Source organism: Anarhichas minor, unplaced genomic scaffold (genome assembly GCF_050575085.1).
Source record: "Anarhichas minor isolate MPS153535 unplaced genomic scaffold, ASM5057508v1 ptg000030l, whole genome shotgun sequence".
NCBI lineage: Eukaryota > Metazoa > Chordata > Actinopteri > Perciformes > Anarhichadidae > Anarhichas > Anarhichas minor.
In genome coordinates, this window is record NW_027466476.1 from 2,285,397 (window position 1) to 2,310,584 (window position 25,188).

The 25,188-nt window shown below is 44.8% G+C and overlaps 1 protein-coding gene across 1 annotated transcript in view; it reads right to left on the bottom strand.

The window, feature by feature from the left end:
• Window positions 1-25,188, bottom strand: part of LOC142964321 (tetratricopeptide repeat protein 28-like) — a 110,078-nt gene that overhangs the window by 2,629 nt on the left and 82,261 nt on the right. Inside the window, exons 6-22 of the mRNA XM_076104591.1 lie at window positions 22,435-23,231; window positions 21,751-22,295; window positions 19,946-20,469; window positions 15,356-15,465; window positions 12,291-12,420; window positions 11,968-12,186; window positions 9,855-10,014; window positions 7,956-8,096; window positions 4,153-4,297; window positions 3,862-4,041; window positions 3,130-3,674; window positions 2,570-2,817; window positions 2,354-2,478; window positions 2,030-2,261; window positions 1,740-1,816; window positions 1,085-1,108; window positions 99-228 (exon numbers count right to left, since the gene is read on the bottom strand). Of these exons, the coding sequence (XP_075960706.1) occupies window positions 99-228; window positions 1,085-1,108; window positions 1,740-1,816; window positions 2,030-2,261; window positions 2,354-2,478; window positions 2,570-2,817; window positions 3,130-3,674; window positions 3,862-4,041; window positions 4,153-4,297; window positions 7,956-8,096; window positions 9,855-10,014; window positions 11,968-12,186; window positions 12,291-12,420; window positions 15,356-15,465; window positions 19,946-20,469; window positions 21,751-22,295; window positions 22,435-23,231 (4,332 nt within the window). The remainder of the gene's footprint in view (window positions 1-98; window positions 229-1,084; window positions 1,109-1,739; window positions 1,817-2,029; window positions 2,262-2,353; window positions 2,479-2,569; window positions 2,818-3,129; window positions 3,675-3,861; window positions 4,042-4,152; window positions 4,298-7,955; window positions 8,097-9,854; window positions 10,015-11,967; window positions 12,187-12,290; window positions 12,421-15,355; window positions 15,466-19,945; window positions 20,470-21,750; window positions 22,296-22,434; window positions 23,232-25,188) is intronic.

Sequence of the window (25,188 nt, forward strand, 5' to 3'; positions counted from 1 at the left end):
AGCTGTAACTTATAAAATTGTCAATGTGCAGTCCACGGGAGACATGAATGCATGCATGGTGTGTGGACAGTTTTTAAAATCGGTAATAGTTGACTCACCAAGAGCAGCCAGAAATTCATGGCATCCTGGCAGTCTCCACAGCTGCACACTGATGGACACCTGAATGGGCAGGAGGGAGAAATCCTGTTCTTTCTCTCCTGTCTGGAGTTGCACTAGCACCTGGTGGAGCTGGAGAAGAAGCGGGAGACGACAAAGAGGGAAAATAGCAGTGTAGTGGTTAGGAATGAGTACAAGAATAAAATAAACTGGTGAATTCTACTGGAGATGCGATTAATGGGTAAAAAGAATTTGTGTGATCAAACAATTTCTATTTTATCAAGATATAAATCACCAAAGTACTAAGTTAAATAGTTCCATGTTTTCAATGAATACTGCCTTTTCAGCTATGTGGCAGCTACATGTTATTGTGGAACTACTGTAAACATATTTAGTGGAGTAGGTATGAATCTGTTTCTCCACACGTTTGAGCCCGACACTCGATTACTCAGGGGGAAAAGAACACCTGCAGGGAAGCAGCGCTGAAAGGGTGTCAGCTTAATGAGGGTTTACAAGTGCCCTGGAATCACGCTTGCATTTTTTGTTTCGGGATTACTTGGCCTGGGACAGAGCCACCTTTGTCAACATGACGTAACTGTGCAGAAAGTAGAAACATGCCTCGCCTGCTCACTTCATTCTTCATAATTGTGGGAGGTTTATTTTTTACATCACAGCTTTATCCCTTACACCACCCTGAAACATTCTTCTGACATGTAATGAACCAGGGTTGTAAATCCTTTAATACTCAAAATCCCTTGGATCTGACTGCAGGAACCACCAATGAACACATTATGAACATTGTAAACGATTGCCCGGCTAAGCTTTACGCATGCATATGCTGAGTGGCATGAAAACAACAAAACTGATTATCAAATTGTCATGCAGCTTCTATACGCAAGAAGGTGTATTTTAGTTTAGCAGGACAGAAAAGAGAGTGGAGCAAAAAGGGTAGAACGGGATGGAGTGCAGGTAGTGAAGCCACACTTACCATTGCCACCATATTTTTAACAGCCTTCAGACAGCACGTTAGGGGCAGGGGAGAGAAAATAGGCTTTTTAATTGCATGCATAATGGACTTTCACAAAGGGCACAAGGGATCAGGTCAACAAGAAGAATAACAGCAACAAGTAACAGAGGTGTTTAATAGTTTTATGCAATTAGCATACATAGATTAGGTTGAACATGTTTTGTGCATTGAGACCAGAATTGGCAATATGAGGAAACAAAGCCTAATCACCAACTAACTGGATCGTCTTACGCTTTAAGCATGTGATAGCCACATGTTACACGTTAAGAGGGATAAAGGCATAAGATTAATTCTTTGGTGTCACAAGCTTGGGTGCAAGAGAACAGGACTCGGATTGTAGTTCAGACTTTGTTGTTGCAGTACTGCTAGTCAGGCTTCCATGCTGCATTTCAAAGCAGATTAAAGCTGTTAGCATGTATTCACGCAACACAACTGTCAAGTTACACAATGACATACCCCCGATAAAAGTGTCACAGAAAATGAGAGGGACTGTCTCAATAGATCTTAACACTGAATAACAGCAATGGTGTTTGTCGTTTGAGCCAAAGACCAATTTCCATCTAGAGCATTGGATTTAAGAATCCAGTTGCATTTGCTCAGAGCTGCAGGGGCCTACCCGATTGATGAGCTGCTCTGCTGCCTCTGAAGCTGTGATGAGTTTGCACAAAGCCTGGAGAGCTGGCGGCGGCAGACCTGAGGGATGGGATCAAAGGAACTTCCTCATTATTCATACACAAGGCACACTCTTTATACTCCAAACTATATCTAAACAGGTGATCCATGGAGTAATAGGAACTGTTACAAACACAGAGGCTAGAACTATGTGGAAAACGATGTTAAAAATAATCGTACAAAACACATAATCACCAATTAAGTAAAACACTAGGCAGATTCTCAAGTGCATACCCAGTAGTGATTGTAAAGTGGTGCTGCACTGCTGAAGTCTGTCTCCCGGATCAGCAGTGGGAAAGAAGACCGCACAAGGCATACCGGTGCCCACAGAGTCGAGACGGAAGCCCACAGCTGTCAACAGGGCCTGCCAGCCAGGGACACCCCCCACCTTGTTCTCCACACTTTGCTGGGATGTGTACATGGAGTTACGCTGGCCGTTCTGTATCCTCTGAAGAGACTTCTCCACCTGCAAGTATGAGTGAAGTGCAGCATAAGTATTTTTGGTTTTGATATTTTGTATAGTAAGCAAGTCATTGTGTGTGAGTGTCCATGTCCTACCAGGTGGAGTAAAACTCTTAGAGCATCACGCGCTCGATCGGGATACTGTAGAATCTCTGCCAAAGCTTGGCCAATGAGGGAAGATGGGCTGTTTAGCTTCACATCATTGCCAATCAGAATATACCCTGAACAGAAAAAATAGAACTCCATTACAGGGTCATCTCTTTTTATTAACGAGAATGTAGAATCGACACAAAAGTGAATAACATCTCTAACCTGCCCAGTTGGAGGGGTGCGAGTACTGCTTGCTGCTCTGGACAGTCTTCATGGCATCTGCCAGTGCTGCACTAGCCTTGGTCCCGTTAAGCAGGGCAGTGTAGAAGGCATGGATAAAAACTTTGGAGGCTGCGACAGGGACAGGCCACAAGGACACGAGGGCACACTGAGCCCCAGCAGCCAGGAAGGCCCTGGTCAATCCCACAACACCATCTGCTGTCACTTTGCTGCTGGACTCCTGGTACGACCTGTAGCCAAAATGACACAAGCATATAATAGAATTAGAAAGCTATAAAATATTTAATAGCACAACATTTCAAGCCTTATTTGCTTTTATTATCTAGGCTATGCTATCCCATTCTCATTAGTAACATTACAATCTCTGTTTTAGTACCGTACTGTAGGTATAATGCGTTTATGTCCGTAAATCAAACCTCAATTCACATCTACAGCGTGACGAATTTGATCATATTTTTGGACATGAAATAAGAAATCACTGCCATAAAACTTTGAAAATTAAAATGTAATGTCAGGACATAACCCTTAACCAACCAACGTACCCTAGCACCACCAGCTTGACAGGCAACCTCAGGTCCAATATATCTGCAGCTGTGAGCAGGAACTCCTGCAGGGGCGGACTGTCACAGATGCTCTCCACGTCACTGCTGTCATCCTGCATGTGGAGAGACTCTGGGATGGTATAGCCACTTCCCATGGAGCCCTTCCTGCCTCGACCACTACTGCCTCTCCTCCCACCTGCACCTCTCTCCACTGTTCCCCTCCCCACACTGGCACTTGCCCCACCGGGCACGCTCTCAGGGTTTGGGGTGAGCACCAGAGCCGCCAATTTCCAGGAAATGTGGGTGGCAAAGTGGGCACACTCGGCCTGTGTGAGGGCACTCATCACCCTTTCCTTTGTGGCAGCAGAGCCGGCCAGTGGTTGACAGCCCAGCAGTTCAGCCACCATTAGAGCTTCCTCCTCTGCAGAGGGCATGGGTCCCCACAGCCAGCGGTCCATCACAGGTGAGGGCAGTCTAGGGTTCCCCACCACTGCTGCCATTGAGACACCGCCACATGGAGCCGGTCCGGGGCGCCGGGAGTGAGCCTTGGAGCACAAGACCAAAGGTTACATTCTACATTTTTGCATTCTAAGGACAGTAGATCAATAAGATGACTTCATAGGATCCTGAAAAAGTAGAATTTGTGGCCAAGCAAGTCCTCATTGGTTTTATATAGGAGTTTCAAATACAAGTATTGCAACATTATTCTGTCATCTGAAAGAGAAGGTCAACCTTTGCACTGGCTCCAAGGCCATGGATGGAGGGAACAGCAATGAGGCTGAAGCGCTCATACAGGTATTCATTAGAAGAGCTTCCTTTGAGCAGGGCGAAGGGAATGAGGTACAGTTCTCCCTCCAGCACCATCACCAGTTGTCTGTGTCTGCCAACTGGCCCACTCGAGTGCATCAAGCCCTGTGAGACAAAAGGATTAGCATGAAAATATTCATATTTCTCATTATTGCATTTTCTTTCATACAGAACTACATCAACAGGCAGGCAATGACCCACAGAGGTAGCACTCACCCCCTCCATAGGTGCAATGAGCAAATCATAAAGTGCCCGCAGTGGAGGCTTCCCGAGGTTGCTGGAGCGACGAGGCAGGGAAGAGTTACCATCTTTGGCAGGTGACATGGTGTTACTGAACAGGCTGGTCATACTCTGGCAACTCCTGCACAAACACAACACAAAGTAATGCTGTTTTAATTTTGTACCGCGTACTTTTACGCTGCAGACCCAAGGCAGTTTGCCACATCATGCATTTACAGTAAGCTACAGTGAGTGCACATTTAGCCTCTGCAACCTTATGCTCAACAGAAGGTTTGTAATTGGAAATACTGTATAATATTTTGAGTCTCCATTAGAATAAATGTAAAGTCTGTGATAAGACTATACCATTTTTTAAAATCTTTAAAGGCCCTGCATGAAGACAGGGGTTTCATCATGTATCAAGTCCTTTAACATCAAACCATCCTGCTGCAATCACTGAGCTTTGCATACGAGTTGGGAACGTGGCTGACAAGCTCCGTGTCTGCCTTACTGCATATTGTTACATCAGATACGGCTCAGGGAAGTCGCAAACTCAGCCACTGTAGTTTCTGTGAGTTTGAGTTGTATAGCACTACAAAGCTGCAGCAGAAGAGAGTGATCCAACACTCTCTATCACAGAGGACTATCTTTCTTTTTCTAACATGCTCACTGTCAGATCTAAAGCACACTGAGTAAAATGCAGATGAAGGCAGACCATACTGGATCTGCATTGTGATGTGCTGTAATCCCTCTGTGAACAAAACATATATTATTCCTCTTGACATGAAGCAATACTCAATTATATCCTACTGAGGATATAAAGTCAATATGAAGAGCTCCACTAGATGGCAGTATTGCACCATGGTAGTCTAGCGCTTACAGAACCACGACGGAGCAATCTTGCCACAATCCCCACTGAAGGAGGCGGAGAGCAGGGCTCATCCCTTCTTTACTCTACATACAATCAAAACTCAAGAGTGTCCAGCTGATGTAAAGTGTGATTGTGAGTGTCTTCAATGCACTGCCAATGAGTATTTTGCAGTACTAACAGAAGTAAGGTCACAGCCCTGTATGTTTGAGGCATGTCAGCTGTTTTGACGGGGGTGGCAGCTCCCTGCTCAGGCAGAGACGCACAACATACTGAGAACTGTGCTAATGGTGGCCGTGGGGTTAAAAGCCTTTGGTGCTGTAGACACACAGGGTCGAGTTTTATGGCCACGCTTGTCCCTACTCTCCATCTGTTCCACCAGCCAGCGTTTCCTCCAGGCCCCAGCCAACAGACATCTATCCTGCCCTTCTGGTAGCCCCTGGCCACTGGCTTCCCTCCAGCCTCCCAACACTCTGTCTCTCTCCCAGGCCTTGGCATGAGCCTCCCTGGGAAAGCAAACAATCGTTTGTTAACCTGACAGGAAGAATGAGAGAGGAGGCAAGAAATAAGCCAAGAGAAGGTGAGTGTCAAGTGTAGAGGAAAACAACGTAAAGAAAAGACTAAGAGAGGCGAGGATTGCGCTCAGTGGCGGCCTATTTCGGGCTACAGTTGAAAGACATGCCTTCAAGTGTGACCTGAGTGGTGGTTCAAGGGTGGACAAGTTAGCCTCTACTACACACACATTAAGATTTTTATACTGATCCAATTTCAATCTGATGCAGAAATCCTGCTTAATCAGTGCTTACTGCTTCTCTACTGACAACTTCATCAAGATCTTCAAACAATCTTTTTATGCTATCATGTGAATAAAAACATATTTAATCACACACTTAGGGGATTAGACACATGAGACTTTTATTATCACCTTCCCATAGATCTTTCCCAGATCTAATCTTTCCCAGCTCCCTGGTAAAGATTAGATCTCCGTGTTAAAATAGGGCAATCAATGATAACACAATGAAGACATCACACCATGAAGCACTGATCTTTTAATATGGGTATATTGTTCTTGTATTTTGATTTAAATGTTATTTAATTAGAGTTCATTATATTTTTCTCCTCTCTTGTAATTATGAGTAATTGTGGAAATATTGAGGTATTCATACCAGTAATAGCCTAAATCTTAACATTAGGGAAAATTGACAGGGGAAGTGAAGTCAAAGAGAGGCCTGGAAAAGCACATACATGTACATTATCTGACATGAAACCCCAGGATACATGACTTGAAATGACAATGAGGTTCTCTTCATTTTCTCTTGCTTTAACATTGTGATAGTCGATAGGCTCCTAAGCACGAGGAGCTTTATAATTCAGAGTTTTTGAGGCCTAAAAGAATGAGCGAATCATTACCGGCAGCCCATTAAAGGGGCTTAATGAGCACAGAGACTCAATTAAAGCTGGAATTACCCTCTCATCAAAGAGCAGCTCAACTGTGGACGAGGACAGGGAAATATGACCCAGACACACACGTATATGCACGCACATGCACACACTCTCTATTGATATACATAACCAATCAGCACAAAGTAAATTAATACTTTGCTTCGTATCGTTAAATAATACTCTGAACGAGCCACTGGCAGACTCACTGAAATATCCCGTCGCAAATCTGTCACAAACAAACACAGACAGGGCAAACATCTTAAAACCACATTGGTGTCTGTGTCTAGCGCACGCACACATGCACACAAAACAAGGCCCCATCAGAGTGGGCAGTTGATAAAGGTTTTAGCAGCTTGGCTCTACTCAGTCTATTTAATAACGGGGATTCACGTGCTGCCTCTGTGCTGGCTAAACAATGGAGAAAAGACTCCTTTCACAGATGAGCCACAATACCCATGAATCTCCTTACCCAAGCAGATATTTGTAATATTTGTTTTGTGGAAAAGTAGGTCTAAGTAGCGCTTGTTGATTAAGGCTGTCTCACAGTAGGAGTGTAGGAACGTGCAGGGGTCTCATTTATAAAACAGTGTGTAGAATCCCCACTAAATGTTTGCGTACGTTGAAAGGAGGAAATGCACGTACGCCAAAACATTCATAAATTCATAAAACCTTGCGTATGGCTGCCAGTGAGGTATTTCCTTTTATAAATCCAAAATCAACCTGTAAATGTGCACAGCTGGTTCAGCCTCACATCCTGCCCTCTACAAGCCCACATTCAACCATAAATGGTCAGTTTGTCTGTGTACAGTATGCTGTATCTGTCCTTATGGAATAAACCATGAATGAATAAATAAAGTTGTGTTCACTGAAGCGATTTTACTCCCAAAACTAAAATCGTACTTGGTGATATATGCACAGTATTAGAAGATTATTGAAAACGAATGACGCTCTGTTCTGCAGTTTTTTCACGCTAGTTGACGGTATTTTACACACAGCTGACCACGAGTGTCGGTAGTTCGGTCTCTCCTTTGTGCTCCGGGGTGCAGACAGCGCTGATAAAATATTCAGCAAAATTTGATTTGAGGTTTAAGCTGGTTTATATTTTTTATAATTGAAATGTGCTAACAGTTATCTACACTAGTACAAGCATAAATAAAACTGCTGGTTTGACTGTTAATGATAAAGACAATATATAAGTGCAAAATAACGTGTCATATGAAGTGAAATTAAATGTGAGAGGCATCATTATACGTGTAATGATGCCTCTCACATTGAATTTCTACAGTCTGGCTTCAATTCACCACCAAATCTGTGTCGCCAATTTCCCGTGTCTCCAAAATGTTCGTACGCATGGGTCAGAGTTTCCGTACGGGTGCGCACATTCAAGTTTGTTTTTGTAGATCACAACGGTTGCGTAGGAAGTGGCGAACGCCTCTTTCAGCCACCGTTTTGTGCTTACGCAACCAGGTGATTTGTAAAAATCTCCTACCTGTTGAACAGGTTGTTTCTGGACACCATGCGAAGGAAGCCTGTTGGATCAGTGACGGAGTTAAGCTTGTTGTTGAGCTCCTCAAATTGTTGGTCCAACAAATCTCCCGCCTCACTCTCTGTCTCACTGCTCGAACACCCTCTGAAAGAAAGAGAGAGAGAGAGATGGAGTGAGAGACATGTTGCTGAAATGTTGGCAAGAAAAAGGCACTTTAGCAAAGTAGACAATACCCAGACTTACATTGTTCCTCTGCGGATAAGTCAACTACACACTCTCCTGATCTGCCAGAAACACACACTGTTCATCCCACACACACTTGGCCTAATTTCCCAGGCTTGGTCCAACACCCTGATGGTAAGCAGAGTTAAATCCTTTCATTATAATGCTGGTGATGCTGATCCAGTCAGCGGGGAGTCAACCCCCACCCCCACACCACACAATCACTACCTCGCCAACACTCCCCCCCCCATCTCTCCCTTCATGCCTGAACCTCTCCTCTGATGCACCCACAACATATAACTTTTATGTCAGCTTCTTGCTCTTATGGTAGCTGAGTGTGAACTTTCACCATGGGATGTCTCATCATGTTGTGCTCCCACTACCAACACCAACACCATTTTTTGAAATCCTTGCAGCATGTGTCTCATTTGGGATTCATTCACCCAGGGTGTACATACTGACAGACCTTTGGGGACTGAAGAAATGTTGGATGCAGAATACAAATTCAGTTTTGAAAGACAAAAAAATCCATTTGTTAAAACACAAGATGTCTAGCTGTCACAAGGGCTACATCCTCCCCTCCTCTCTATACTATCCTTTCTTTGAAACGCATATGCTCTCCCCCCATTCTTCTCCATCCCCTTCATTTTCTCTCTCCACTCATTTCAGAGTGATGCCTCCCTTTCTCTCCACTCTGAAGAATGAATGGGCTGGTAAGTGGTGCCATATTGTGCCCATCCAGGCGCAGTGGTGTGTGCGCTTCCCTTTGGGGTAGTAAATGAGCTGGTAATGGGGCAGGAGGGCCAGGCTGCTAGGGTGGCGGAGGCTGGCACTGGGCGGACCAGCTGGGCTCTATGGATCAAACACCAACTAGAGAACGAAGCCAACGTCAAATGTGGTGTAGACACATGTGTCATGTCAATGGGTGATTTTAGCTGTCGATACATCTCAGGGCTGCAGTCCCTGTTGTCAGCCTTTGCTTCTTTGAATTCTACTACATCGATTTCACCACTGCATCTTAACCTTCTTCTCATTCTTCCTTATATTGTCAGGAAACCCCATTCTCTATTCCTTTACTTGTCAGGTCCGATATTTCTTTGGTAGGTCCAATAGTCTGGCTATAGAGCCATTATTCCGTCTCATTTATCCCCACTGGCGAGAGAGAGCAGAGTACTTTAGGAAGGTAGTGGAGGCCTCTCATCACAGGGTGCAATGGGGCAGAATAACACTCTTTTAAACACACACACACACACACACACACACTCACACACATACACCTTCTGAATGATAAAATAACCCTTCATCAGACATCTCTACGGATAAAAGCGCTCAAAGAGCACTTGTTAATCAAACAATGTGATCTGCACTGCCTTTCTTTAATTTCTTTTGTCAACAAAGTTTATGTGGGTGTGTTTTCTTCTTTGTGTGCTGAGCTATAATTCCTATCCCTGCTCAGGAAAACAACAACAAAGAACAGGTTGGGTATAGACTACAGGGCTAATGGGTTATTTAAATCAGCGATAGCGGCACATTTTAATTTTTTATATTTAGATTAGATTCCAGCAACACTGTTGGGAAAACATTCTAGCAATTACTCCTTAATGAGTATGTTATGATATGGATAATGAGCTAACAAACAGAATAATTTTCATGTCATTTTGACAGCTGTGAACATTTTACCTGCTGTAATAAGACTCTACTCCCAGAGCCTCACGGGCACTGGCAATGTGCTGCTCCAATGAAGAGCCGCTGACCACCCCACCGACGCCTCCCTCCTGGAAGTCTGACCCTCCTTCCGATATGCCCTCGCCCAGGTACACCTCATGAAACTTCAGGATGCCTGCGGAGAGAGGAGGGAGGGCAAACATGAATGGCTGCTTTAAGGTGTTCACAAAGTAAAAAGTAAAAAAAAGAAGAAAAAAAATTGTTGTCTTTTTTTTTTTACTCATACATGTGCATTACTCGCTCATGACAGGAGGGAATATTGGATGGTTTCAACTGAAAGCTGTGAGTGAGGCCACATGCAGTAGTGCATCTGTTGAGCAAAATAAATAAAACAAATAACGCTCAATAAAAGATAAGAGTAGGCTGCCTGTGCCATCTGCTGCCCGCCATGAGAGCTCAGCTGAGTTTCAAGCATCAGAGCGGGGCGGGGAAGAGCACACTAGGAGCTGTGCCTGTGTATGTGTGTGTTTGTGGGCGTGTCAGTGCTGTATAAGTGGACGTGCTTGCATGCATATTTTGTATTAAATGCATCGAATGGAGAGTACATGTGATTCAGGTCTATAAAATATGACAGAATGTACACTACTGAAGGAATTAGAACCATAGTAGCTCTTTATTGACTGCAGACTCTTTGGAGCAGGCCATGTTTGTGTGGCAGCTGGATGCCAGGGAATGCCAGGAAGTGACAGACAGGCGATTAGTGAGCAAGTGGTTCCCTCTTAGCCTGGGGTAATATTCAACACTTTGAAGATCCTTCACTGGTCCCTGTAGTGTTCCTCCCCTTCATATGACTAGTGCTGGGGGTCAAGTTCATCTGTTTGCCTGGAAGCTGTATTTCCTCAAATGTTCAGGCTTGGTGGCATGGGCCACGACTCTCATTTACGCCCTTTACAGCTGAGAGCAGAAGAGAGCCAGAGAACAGCTAACAGTGTGGCAGCTAGAGGAGTCGTGTGACATGCACTTTAGTTCACCTGCAGCTTTGCCTATTCTCTCTGAAACTGGAATTTCACAAGTCATGAAAACAAGCTGCATCTTAATCCCTCTGCCTGTGTTGTTACTCAGTTTGTCAACAAAAGAGATCGAATTTGAGAAGTATACAAAGAAGTGCAAAAGCAATACCGCAAGAAAATCTGAATAAAAGCAGAGAAAGAAACAAAAACAAAGGAGACAGGATGAAAAGAGACAGAGAAATTATGTTTTGTCATGGTGCAACAGCTAAGTGCTTTCCTGTTGGCATGTGCGAAGATGCTGCCGATGTTGTTTGGCTGTGTCGCTTTCAATAAGCATGGTTCATTGGCAGATGTCTTCTGGGGTGAGAAGCAAAGCAGGGGGCAAATCCTAACAGCAGAGTGGCAGGTGGCACTGCTGCTTGGTGTTAAAGCTGGCCTTCTTACCCCTGCAGCTGAAAACAAGCTACAGCCTCAAGGCCTTTTATCCGCTTTGATTAGAACAAGCATGTGTGTGCGTTTATTTTTGTGTACATGCTTTCACCTGTGTAGCTGTGTTATAGCTTTAAACTATGTACAAGAAAGCTGTTTCAGTACAGACAGAAGAGATCTGAGATATTTATGTCCATTTGCAGTGTGTGTCCATCCCTAAAATGACATGGCATTTGATTGCTTTAGCATCTAGCATTCACCAAAGAACTATTATTTTTTTGCTTTTGTTTGAACATGGCAATGCATGTATTACAAGAGTAGATGCTAGGTGCAATATTTCAAGGGAACAACTTCGGAAGAGAAATAGTAACAGAATTGCAGAAAAAGCCTGTGGCTTAAATGTGTCGAAAAAAGGACTGTGAGCAAAAACAAGAAGATTCAGGAGTTATTGGCTAAAGTGTAAAGTCATAGTGTCACCATATAGCCAGCAGGTACATTTTATTTTACCCGAGTAAAAGGGGGAAATTTGAAACCTACTCACTAAATTTCATTGTTCAGATGGTGCCTGACACCAGAGAGAACAACAGAAAACATTAACAAGAAGACAGACAGACATGATAGGATTTCAACACCACAATAAAATCAATTTGTAATGAGAGCAGTAGCCCAAGTAGAAAGTCAGTTCTTACCTGCTCCTGGAGCCAGTAGCCAGCTGTACAGGTAGCCGGCAGCCATGGAGAAATAAAGCACCAAGGCCCTCTGGCTGTTGACGGTGTCCAAGATGTGCTCCACTGTTACTGGGGTGTAGGGATCTGATTCCTGCTGGCCTGTCTGCCGCTCCACCAAGAGGTCAGCAAAGGCTCGTGTACGACCCCGCTCTGCCACTGCCAGAGCCTCATCATGGTGACCTGTATGCATTCGGGAGTTCAATACTGATTAATAAGTAAAGGCTAAAACCTAAACTTCCAACAAATTGAAGTAGTGAGGCTATGAGAAGTGTCTAAGGGCATACCTAGGCTGACAAGGACCCTTTGGAGTGCCTGGTAGCAGGAGGTTTGCAGATCAAACAACGAGAGTTTATAGTCTGTGCTGTGCTGGGCATCATGGCGGATGGTCTCAAACAGTGCAGAAGCCCGGTAGAGCTGAGGATAAACAACAACACACTGTTTTCAAATATTCTTGGCTTGTTCCTTTAAAAAGTACAACTATATGATCACTCTTTGACTCATGTCTGATTATTGAGGGAAACATCACTGCCTGTTTTATAGGTTTGATTCCTACTGTGTTGACCCATGCTAAAATGTAAGCAGTCATGCTACACAAAGACACTATGGATACAAATGTACAACAAATCATCTTCCACGATGCATGTTTGATTGGACTCAAGAGAGAATAAATGTGGCCGCTAGATGGCACAATCCCACCTCAACTAGTCACCACTAATGAGACTTGCTGCATTCCAATTCTGCTTCTCTCTCAACTAAAGAAGGTACTGTATTGTAGCTTGATAAATCACCATTCAACACAAGTAAACCTCTCTTCGGCTCTTATTCGTCTGGACATGGGAAAGGGCAATGAGAAGCTAAACCATTACCTGGGCATCTTGGACGGACAGCGTCCAAGGAAATACATTCTTTGTGAACTCAGTAGGTCTGAGAAGACCTACTGAGTTCTTCTGAGTCGGAGAGGTCTGTGTTACTAGACCTCTCCATCCAGTGCCAGACATTGGATTTAAAGACGGAGAGAGACAATGGAGAGGTGGGGCGGCAGCAGTGTTGCACAATGGCCAAGCGGAGCTAGCCAGGAGTGCTGATTCATGGGAGCCTTTTATTGATTTCCTATTTCTGCGCCTATGGCAGCCCTGTAGGGTGACTGGGACTGCTATAGAGCCACTCTCTGGGAGTCCTGGGCCAGCAGAGAGGGCTCACAATGCTTGACCACAGTTCATACAAGACAAAGAAAGAGCTGCAGCGAAGAAAAGGTTGCTTGTGGGGATGAAATGGATTCTATCAGCACTGCGGGTTGGGTAGGTGAAAGAAAGAGCGAAAGCGTTTCTTGTGCGCACACATATGCATACACGGTAGCTCGTCTGGCATATCCCAAGGTCATGCAGGAAAAGTGTGTCAGAGGGAGTGAATGGGGAGAGTAGAGATCAGCAGAGAATCTGTGCGCTTTGCTGCATTAGTGCTAGTAGACGGAGCTGCTAGTCTCAGGCTGATTTTGCTGATAGGACTGTGGACGGATTGCTGCAGTGCTAGTTTAATCTGTTAGGCTTGCAGACATCCCTTTAAGAGTTAAACTCATTTCTCCCAGCGCCTTTCCTCTGGCCTGACCCCTCCTGGCACAGATGAAAGGGAAACAATCCCAAATGTGCTGCGTCTGCAGTGACTTGCCTTGGCTGTGGTATAGGTAAAATCTGCTACGCTCTTCAGCTGCTATGCGTTCAGATAGCACTTGCATGTTTTACCCGTCACTGACATTGACATGGCTTTTATCTGACATGTTAAGTGAATGTCAATGTCACACTGCATCGGTAACACAAACGGTGCTGGATACAGATGTACCGCTAAAGATCTTTGTAAAACAACCTCCCTGGTAAACTCTCATTCTGTGTGACAGATTATATCAGAAGTAAAAAATAAAAAATAAGACCACTGATATTTAAGTAAACATGAATATATTGATTCATTTCTCCATAGATATGAATGTGAGCGTTTCTTAGAGGGAGCATGTGCTGTAGAAATAGCTGATTAGAATCAGGACAAGCCAATCAGCGTGTCAAGGTGAGATTGGGTTTAAATATATAGAGAACGAGGAACATGAGCTCAAGTACTCTCATTCATCCGCTATAGATGCTTTATGAATTCCAAGACAAGCCTCCACAAATGAGGTTTGAAGTGGGTCAGGGTATTTACCAAGGTCATGTGTAGCAACAGGCCAGCTCATGAATAACCATCTGATGTGCACTCTGAGGACAACAGCGTCCTTTCCCACCACAAATTCACCCCGGGGGCTACAAGCTGACATGGGGGGGGGGGGGGGGGGGTAAACATGTAAACATCGCTGTGGTATATGTGGGCCAAGCACTGGATGTCTGTATGTTGCAACAAAGACAACACAATGTTAATATGCACTGTTAAGGTACTACGGTCAAGCATTAAACTGGAAAGAAAACATGCAGTGGAAAATATGTTGCATTGGCTTGCTAGAATAATATTTAGCTTTAATTGAACACAAATTCCTCAATATGACTCATGAGCCTCCGCTCTAGTCACCACCTTGGTCCAGTCTCTTTTCCAACTCTTGTTGCAGATAATTGCAAACAGACAAAGTTACATTTTGACAGAAAAAGAAAGCTATCTGGGTCACATAGATGTACATCGTGTGCATGTATCATAACAGAAATGTTTTGGACTAGATTTTCAAAATGAAAGCAGCTGAATAACATCTCTACAGACACATGTGACAGCCACTGCTGTTGGGCTGACTGTTCACAGACTTGTATGTGGATACACAAGCTAAGAAAAAAAAAAAAAATCAAATCTTGAGCTGTGGTGTGTGGATAGACTGTAAAGAGAGATGTTAAGGGGATATTCCATGCTTGCCAGCTGGGCAGTGGGCTGAATAGGAGTGAGTGCGTGTGTGATGCGGAGGCTTGAGACTCCTGAGACCATGCGCATACCTACGAAAAAAAATCTTCAGTCATCTGCCGCCTGTCTGCTGAGATGACAGCATTTATCAGCTCAACACACTCCCCAGCATATTGCCAGCAGAGGTGTTCAAACTCTATAGCCACCTCTCCTTTTGTCTTCTCTTTCATCTATTGCTCTCTCTCCTCTGGGTCCTTTCTTTAACCATAAGGGCATTAGTGAAAACATATATTTCACCAGGTCTTTGGACATCTACTTTGGTTTGTAATCTTTCCCGACCAACAGATGTGTGCTTATTAGAGGTCAGTTTTATCTACAAGAGGTGCTGGATTTTCTCGAAGGAGGCCAGATGGAGGAGAGGAGAGGAGACGATAGTTGAGCCAAGGTGAGTCCAGGTAACAAGAGGAAGGAGAAGGAGATGCTTTACCTGATGTTGGGCCTCCTCCAGATTCCCACTGGCCCACAGAGAGAGCCCAAGTCGATGGCGGATCTTCGCCTCGTCCTCACGCCGAGCCAGCTGCTCTGCAAGCCGCAGGCCTGTCAGGAGGGAAGGAAACGGGAGCAGATGAGAGAGAGGAGAGTAAGAATTATTCAGAGCAGGCAGACTCTTAGGTATCTTTCAGAGTAACAGATGTAAGCATAGCGTGGTACTGATGTTCTGACAGCGAACAGGTCTGGATTTTTGGCCTAAGTTGTAAGATAATGCTCACACTGGGACACATAACCCACACTCTGCCATAGAGGGAAGCTGTTAGAGAACTACTCGCACTGCATAGTAATCAATGCTAAGCATCGACTGGCTGAGCAAACACGCGTTTAATGCTTGCATAAAAGAAGCCACGCAATATCGCGAAGACGTCGCCAAATATTTGCAAACACATTGATGAGCTAATAATAGACCGTGTGCAAACTTACAGGGCAAAGTCTATTTAATCGTGATACTTTGTTTGAGAGTCGACCAGAGTTGTTTGAGAAGCCAGAGGAGAATGTGCATGTATGTGTGTGTGTGTGTGTATATGTGCCTCTAGGTGTGTATGTTCAGTGAGTGTGCCTGTGTCAGATCACCTGGCGAGCATGCAGTTTGTTTTTCACTTTCAATCCCTCAAGCAGTGAGGCGTATGTCACATCTTTGCATGTGTCCTCAGTCTACCTGCCGAGCACTTGGTTCTGCCCAATTACTGAGATGAAAATGCCACTCCACAGAGGACAATGATGAAAAAAAAAAAAACGACAGCTGCTGGGCCACATATCACCCACAAGGTGCTAAATGCACAGTAAGCAGTCTGCAGTTTGCAATAGGCTATTGCTCATGCACGGTCTCACTTAACGCGGCTCTGTATTTGCAAGTTGTTTTTTCTCTCTACTCGCTGGTGTGATGGAGGGGTCTAAACATGCTTTTGGTCAAAGAGAGAAGAAAATGGGCCAAGCCAGCCTCATCCGAGTCTGCTTTTCTCGGCATTCCTGGAAAACAGTCTGTGGCTGGACAAGATAAGCCAAGAACAGAGAGCGTGACCTGAAACAGCCAGCCTATTCCGCAGGACCCTGCACACCAGGCAACCATAGACTTCACGGCTCCTCCATGGCCACGTTAGCCGGCAGTCTTTGAAGCCTGAAAGAGTTTCCCCTCTCGCCTTATCTTTCCACACACCCTCGCTCCGTCTGCCTGCCTGCCCTCTTCCCCCATGCATCTGCTGTGCTCCTCTCTCCCTCTCCCTCTCGTATTCATTTCCTCATCTCCGTGCCTGTGTCTCTGGCCCCCCCTCTGCTCTCTCTACCTGTTTCATCTTGACTGTGGTGGCAGTGCTTGCGGGAACTCGGCACTGCTTAGGGCTCATTAGGCGCTGGAGAAAGAGAGAGGAAACAGATCTAAATTATCCTTTTCATTCTCTGACAGTCTCACCCCTCACTCATCTCAACTCTATCTCTGATCCTTTCATCTGCGCACACACACACACACACACACATACAAATCTTTCCTTCTCTGAGCTGCTCTGTGATAGTTCTTTATGATCAAGCTTGAATGTCAACCAACTCTATGTTTTCTTTATTCTCCAGTTGACAGTGAAATAATACATGTGAATTATGACTCGTGCCGATCTCTATCATTCCCCTCCGCCCGCCTGCCATTCTTTCTTTCTTTCTTTCCCTCCATTCCTCCCCAACTATCTTATTCCCTCTCTTCTCCCACACTGTATCATTCAGTGTCTGTCACTGTCACCCTGCGTGCCTTTGGTGCGCCCCGCAGGCACAGTCACGTAGCAGCGGCTGACACGAGGATGTGGCCGTGGCTGGCTGCACCCTGAAGAGCAACTAGAGAACACTTTAAAGGCTGCTTGACAGCTGGGTGAGAGATTTTCTGCAGCCCCTGAGGCCCACGCACCTCTGGCTTCAGACACAAGCTTTACGTGCAGACGCCACATGCGCGTGCGTTGGAAGAAGGGCACAGAATCTCTGTAGAACCGCAAGTGTGTTGTACCGGAAACAAAAATAACCCGGCACTTGCGTACTCATGACACATGACAACCCGGTACTCTTTGATCATGACCACATGGGGAAAAGAACAGTATGTCATGTACAGTAAGCGTACCATAAACAATGTTCGTGGAAAATAAATCCTAGAGACAGTTTCAGGATACTAACTCACTACTGTGACTCTCGCTCCTCCACTCTGTGTAAAAAAATAAAATCCCACAGACCTCTGACATGGAGCATAAATACTGATCATGATGGGGACTGTGACACCTCCACTGTGACATAAATTGCATTTAAGTTGAGAACTAAATATTGGTATTTGTGAGCGCTTGCTTAATAATTGATCAGATAATGGAGAGTCAGCCTCATTTTTTTCCCTTTTTCAGATGTTGAATGTTGAGTCGAAAGATTTTGTCCGTTTCGAGCCAAAGAAGTAGGGAAATAAAACAAGAGAAATAAAAAAAGTATATCAGCAACTAACTATTCCACAAGTTAAACCCCGACTGTCATTTCAACATCATGATGAAAAGTCCAGACATTTCTCACAGTGATACTGATCCTCCAACTACATTTAGTTTGATATGCCTCCTGACAAGCTGTTCAAAGGCCAACCTACTCAAATGTGTTTTCTTACAACTATTAGTGTTTATAACCCTTCATAAAAGAATATATTGAAAATGCACCACTTACATACTCTGTATATGAACCTACAATGTTGGTCTAATTTGTCTTACACATGATTAAGGCTCCTTTCTTACAGATCATGCAGTAGTGTATAGTTAATTATGTAACTATCTCGTACATGTATTGTACATGTAAGCCAATATATAATAACATGTTCTGTTCAAATACAAATTATATAAAAAGTCTCTATTTTAAACTGACACGATTCAATTGGATTTTCTCCATGAGGTTATATTCTGCATATTCCATATTTGTTCTTTTATTTTCAATCTGCATTTTTCAATATACCACCTAATTTCACATTTGACCTGTGAAGGTACATTTTGTTATTTCATTAGTTGGGGTTCCATAAATGAAGCGTAGAGAAACTTAAACACCTCCATTAGTCGCTACAATGACGGCATTGATTTAATGACACCATCACGTTAATCGCTGGAAAGTGCATCTTGGTGTGAAATGCCTCTTTTGTTAAAGAATGAGACAGCGATGGTGCAATGTCCTTTAATATACAATTACAGGAAGATAACTTGTGGAGCAGTGTGAAGAACACTTGAAGTGACAGAAATGATGTCTTCTCATCAGTAAAAAAAATCTTCATGTGTCTTCCACCGTAGCCTCGTCATTCTGTATTACTGTGCTACACAGAATAACCACCAGACAGACACACACACACACACACACACACACACACACACACACACTGATTTGGAAGTCACATATTGTCAACTGTATCTGCACTAGTTTGGAGCTGCCTTTCTATCCCTCCTTCCAATTAATCTTTTTCGATAAACAAAAAACAAGCAATGCAGCATGAAGAACAAAAAATAAATAAATAAAATAAAAGAAATCACACAACACAACTTGCCGTAGGAGTAGAATAATATAGAAAAAATGAAGGGAAAAAAACCGTGCCAACTTTTCGGTCTGGGTAGGTTGGCCAGAAATAATTGGCTGTCAAGGATAGTCGAGGCACTGTTCTTTTTCACAGCCAGACCGAGGAACAATACAAGGACAGTGCAGGGGACAACAGGAGGACAGGGTGGAGACAGAATGGCCTGTCGCCTTTGTTTCCATTAAAGCTCAACAAGAAGGCCTGCAGAGGGTGTGTGGGTCACCGCAGGCCTGGCTAACTCTAAGTGGACGGAGGAGCGATAGAGGAGATATATTCCTGTTCTCTTGCATTCACTCCCTGCAGTGTGAAATATACAACTGTCCTCTTATATGAGCTGCAATTTTCCTGGATTCAAACAGGGTTTGGGTCGTAACACAGTGGGTGTTCCTGAGAATGAGGTCTGTCAGTGGGCACGGGTGAGGCCTGGACATTCGGCTCACATCCACGGATACTTCCACTCATCACACCCTCGGTGACAATTTCTACCTGCACCGTCACTGACGTAATTCATTTTTGAGAGGCAAAGCTGCAGGTTTCCATTTCACCATAATCTGTAGGGGACAATGAAACGTGTGAAGCAGGAGTCTGTCAGCCACTGTGTGAAAAGATCCTTTGGCACCTCACTGCAAAGAACCCTCTGAGAAAAGTAGATATAGGGGTGTGAAGAACAGCTAGCAGTAAACAGGAACAATTCCTTGGCGTGCATCCTGATAGGTTTGCACAGACATACACACACAAATGCTGGTATACCTATACAGCACAGAAGACAACACAGACGCATAATATGCACAAAATCCCCCTGTGCACTCACAGCGCACACACACACACACACACACAAACCCACAGCCTAATAAAATGTGGCAAAGGCTTAGCAACAAATAGGCTCTAAATTTCATATTCATGAATTCACAAACTCTAAGCCTATCAGCTCAGGCAACAAAGGCAATCCTCTCTCCCTGACTCACTCACCTTCCTGCAGGTACATGACAGCCTGTGAGTAGTTTTGCAGTGCGTGGTGTGTTCTCCCCAGGCTGCCATAGGCCAGCGTCTTGGCAGCCAAGTCATTAGTCTGAGCCGCAACACTTAGGTGCTGTTCCTGGAACACGACTGCCCGCTCGTAGTTTCCAAGCGACTCGTAGGTTAGGCCCAAGTTCCCATAGGCGCGGGCCTGGCGTGCGGCGCTGCCTGCTTCCTCTGCAATCTCCAGGTCACTTTGGTGGCACCGCAGGGCTGTCTCATACTCTCCCATAGATTGATATACAACGCCCAAACCGCAGCTGGCATCACCCTCCAGAATTCTGTCCTGGGTGTCACGGGCAATGGCCAGCTGGCGCTCCAGACAGGAGATAGCCTGCTCATAATTTCCCAGCTGGCTGTGCAGTGCGCCCAGTTCACCATAGGCTTGAGCCTTGCCTCCACACTCCCCCAGCTCATGAGACACTACTAGCCGCTTCTCAAAACACACCAGCGACTGCTGTAGGTTTCCCATGGCCCTGCAGGTAAAGACAGAAAACCAATGAGATTAGGAGTGAGATATGCAAGATAAGAAACCAACAAGACAACCTCCAAGAAAATCTGTCATTGGCTTTTTCCATCCAAATTGATCAAATACTGAGAGATCGTTAACGCCCACAACCCTCAAAATAAATCTGTCTCTCAGCTTATCTCAAAGTTAGGGGAAACTATATTCTTGATTCAAGCAGATGCATATATCCTCCTGGAACAGAGCACCATTGGGACACAACAAGGAGTGCACATTGCTCTGAAATATAGATTTAGATGTCCAACACACTGCTGGTAGCCGTTGATGTGGACAGACTAGAGTGTGTGGAAGGCTATATGATAAATGTGTGAGCACTGATATGAAATTCAAAATTTAGGCAGTTTGAAGAGTAATATCGTCTCTAATAAGAGACGGTATTAGAGACCTGATCTGTCAAAGGATCCATGCTTCCATTCCCTTGCGTATATGTCAATGGAGTGGCATTCATTCCTTCTCTGCATTTTGTTTGCTTTCACAGCCTTCAAAAAGACTTCATTTACATGCTCAGGCACACCAACAATTGCCGGATGACGGTTCAAACGGAGTATTAAAAAGAATAAAAGCCTTAAGCTTAATTGAAGTTGTGTGATAACGCATGTGCTTGACTGAGAGCTATTAGAAGACGAGAAGGGTGCGAGTGCGATGTCGATTATTCCCCTCTGAACTCATGCATGGCTTATACTGCCATGTGTGATTGCTGTGGTGCCATGCTGAAGACGCACAATAAGAAGAAAATCATCTGCGAAATGAGGATTTCAGCAAGTCTTTCGTGTTTTATTTTGCAGTGTTGTCTCCTAGGATGCTATCAGCTCTTTGAAGCATAAGGAGAAATAGAAGGGAGAGGAGACACAAGATGTAAGAGGTTGCCTCGAAATAACTGTGCTTCCCCTCAGTTTCAGATGTCTGCGTGCCAAAGCCTCTTTGCATACAGATAAGGCCAGGACCACTAGGCTGCTGCTGAGACAGCGAGCACCAGGCTCCTATCCAAGCTCCAAGGTGTCTCTGAACTACGGTGGTCCTTTATAGTGAGCGCAAGGAGAAAAATAATATGCAAAGTAGGATTACTGTGAATATTAGTAATACCCAGTCAATACAATTATCCCCTAGCTGTTGTCTATTATACGACAACAGCTAGGGGATATTGATTCTGGTGTGTTATACAAAGACTGAAAAGTTCTTTCTAGCAATGTGAAATAGTCAATGTGAAACCTTTAATTTAAAGCAAACTCACCTGTGTCCATTGCCTAAGCCTCTGTAGGCCTTCTCCTGGTCCTGCATACGGTTAAGGCTCTGGGCCACTGACAGATACTGGTCATAGTACTTGATGGCTTCCTCAAAGTCTCCCAGAGCCTCATAACAGTCTCCCAGGTTTCCATAGGCCCTGCCCCTGTCCATCAATGCCTCGTTGCCACTCAGCTGCTGTAAAGTGGCCAGCTGCTGCTCCAGGTAGCCAATAGCTTCCTCCATCACGCCTACATTCATTTTAGTGATGCCCATATTTCCGTACACCTGAGCCTCCACAACAGGATCCTTCAGCCTCCGACCAAGCTCCAATTGCTCTTCGTAGCTCTTAAAGGCCATGGCGTACTTCCCCAGGGCCATGTAGACAGCTGCCAGGTGACCATGGGCTTTGCACTCTCCTGGCATGTCGCCCAGCTCTTGATACACCTCCAGCTCCTGGGTGTGGTAGCCGAGAGCTTTGTCATATTTCTGCACAAGTCTGTAGGTGGCCCCGAGGGCGGCATAGGCACAGGCCTCCATCCTACGCTCCTTAACCTGAAACAAGACAGAATTTCATAATATCAGCATGAGGGCCGTGAGTGAGTGATATCAACATACATTTCACATGACAGTTTTATATGATGAATTGTTCTAGTATATGTTATAGTACTACATTCATTGTGTGTGGGTGTACCTGGTGAGCTAAGGCCAGCTGCTGCTCGTAAAACTGAATGGCTCCAGTCACATCTTTTTTACAGATAAATATGTCCCCGAGGTTCCCCAGTGCTCTGAAGCGAGCCTGTGCATTGTTCAGGGATTGGGCCAATGACAGCAGGTATTTCTGACACTCCTCTGCCTTCGTGAAGTCTCCCAGGGCCTTGAATGCTAACCCGAGGTTACAGTATGCCTTGGCCTGACTCAGTTTATCATGAAGGTCCTTGGCCAGAGCTAGATCCTGCTCATAGTACTTGACAGCATCCTGGTAGTTGCCCAGACAGTAGTGGGCATAACCCAGATTGTGACAAACTTTCCCTTCGCTCTCCATGTCTTGGAGGTCCGGGGACAAGCGGAGGTACTGCTCATAGTAGGGCACGGCCTGAGGGAACTCTCCTCGAGAGCAGTGGAAGTTGCCGAGATTGCCCAGAGCCCGCGCCTCGCTCTGGACATCTCTGAGTTCACGAGCGATGTTGAGGTGGTTCTGGTAATGCTGCAGAGCGCGGTCATGGGCTCCCAGGGCTTGGTAGGCCACAGCCAGGTTTCCATGGGTGGAGGCCTGCGAGGCCCGGTCATTGACTTCCATGGAGATTTGCAGCTCCTGGCGGTGGTAGCGAACAGCCTGATCGAAGGCTCCCAGGGCATTGTAGGCATTACCCATGTTACCATAGGCCCGGCCCTGAGCAGCATAGTCATTCAACTCCTGAGCAATGGCCAGGTGTGTTTTGTGGAGTTTCAGTGCAGTCTCATAATCCCCTTTCATCTGGTGGATTATGCCTGAGGAGAGAGGTGTGAGAGACACAAGATGAAGTTAAAGACCCATTCGAGGGAAAATTGTAATAGTCAGCTCTTCATTTACAAAACAAGTAATTTGGTTGTTCAAATATGCTCTCTGAGCCATCTGTTCTCTGCTTACACAACACACTCTCCCACAGAATGATGGTCATTAAAACGTAGTGCAATCAAACGGAGTTGTTATAACACCAAAATAGAATCTTTTGACTGTCTAAGTTGTCTTTGATGATTGTGTCTTAGAGGGATTTTTAACAAAATCAACAACTTTTCCACAGGGTTGGAAATGGTTAGCAGAGAACAAGAAAGAAAGACAGAGGAAGTAAAAGTGGGGGGAGAGTGTGAAGTGCTGATGGAAAGCTCAGCAAACAACTTAAGAAAAATGAGATAAGTGTGGAGAAACAATAAATAATGAAGAACCCGGTGCATTGAGCGTATTATCTCTAATAAAATACCATCCTCTGAAAAATAATAGCTTTACCCCACAGCCAGGCAGCCATCTGGTGCGCACACACACACACACACACACACACACACACACACACACACACACACACAAATGTGCACCCACACCCACATACACACCGAAGAGTAAAGAGACATCACAGCATATCTACCGTATCGCTCCTCCTTCCTCCCGAGACTCAATACTAATCTCTGGGTCTGGGTCTCTCTTTCTGCATTGTCACCCAGCTTTAAATGATAATAATAATAGGAGAAAGAGGACAGGATGGCTGCAGGCTGTTGGATGGAGACAGAGAAACCAGCTGCAAGGCAAATAACTTAGTCCTTCATCCACCAGCCTGGCCATCATTGCTTTGCTGCATCAGCATGGAGTGTAATGGGCTACGAGGACGGGGGGGGGGGGTTCAGCCACTGATGGGACACCAGGGATGGAAACGGCCTGAATGGGTGGGAACCAGAGTCGCAGAGGGGCTCTGTGGCTTGTGGTGAGTATGTGATGGTGCCGCCTGGATTAGTTACCGCCATGTGTGTTTTCCCATTTATTTCATATGAAACTTGCCACAGTTTGGACCTGAACACAGGCTACATAAACAGAGGGACTAAAACTAAACTGTCGGCTCAAAAGACTGCAGAAATTATACGATAGATGTGGCTATGCATTCAGATGCTGGTTCAATTAAAACGCAGCACATTAGGCCAATGAGAGTGGAAAAAAACAGCTGTGGTGCCTCTACAGTATGAGCCACTGTGATGCATATTGATTTGACAAATTACCGGGTATCTATCTACCTACCTACCTAACTACATACATACTTTTGTAGATTGGTGGACAAGGAAGAAATCCACAATTGTGGAAGCTGCATAATGAGTATTTCACTCTGAATGAAATGAAGTCGAAATGAGAAGATTAGTTTTAGTTTTAAAGTAAACCTGCTTAAATTGGGTGTCTGAAAATAAATCCAACAGCTTTTTCTGCAGACAGATTGGATTTTGGTGGGAAAACATCATGAAAGATGCCCATTTAATTCAGACCATGATTCTGCATGCAGCAACCACCTACTGACAGATGAAAAACCTCACTTGCCGTTTGTTTGCTTGCTTGTATTTTCAGGTTAAAGTGATACAACCTGAACTATGACCTGATAATCATCAGGTCACTGCCCTGACAAATTGGTATGCTAGGCAAAACACAGAGTAGAACAAGGAGAGAAGCAGTGCTGCCAAATAATGCAGAAGTATTCAGAATACAAATCATACAGTGACTGGAATCCATGTGGTTCTTTGGACTATGTACAGTACAAATACAGCAAAACAGTCTTTTGCGTCAGCCAAGATAAATTAATGAGGCCTAAAACCTTTTGGATGTTAAGGTTCGACTGGCACAGACATTTCCTATACCTTGGACAAACCCCCCAGCTTTGCCATTCTTGGGAGCCTTTCGTAAGAGTATAAGGATGCTAAGATTCACAGGAGGCTA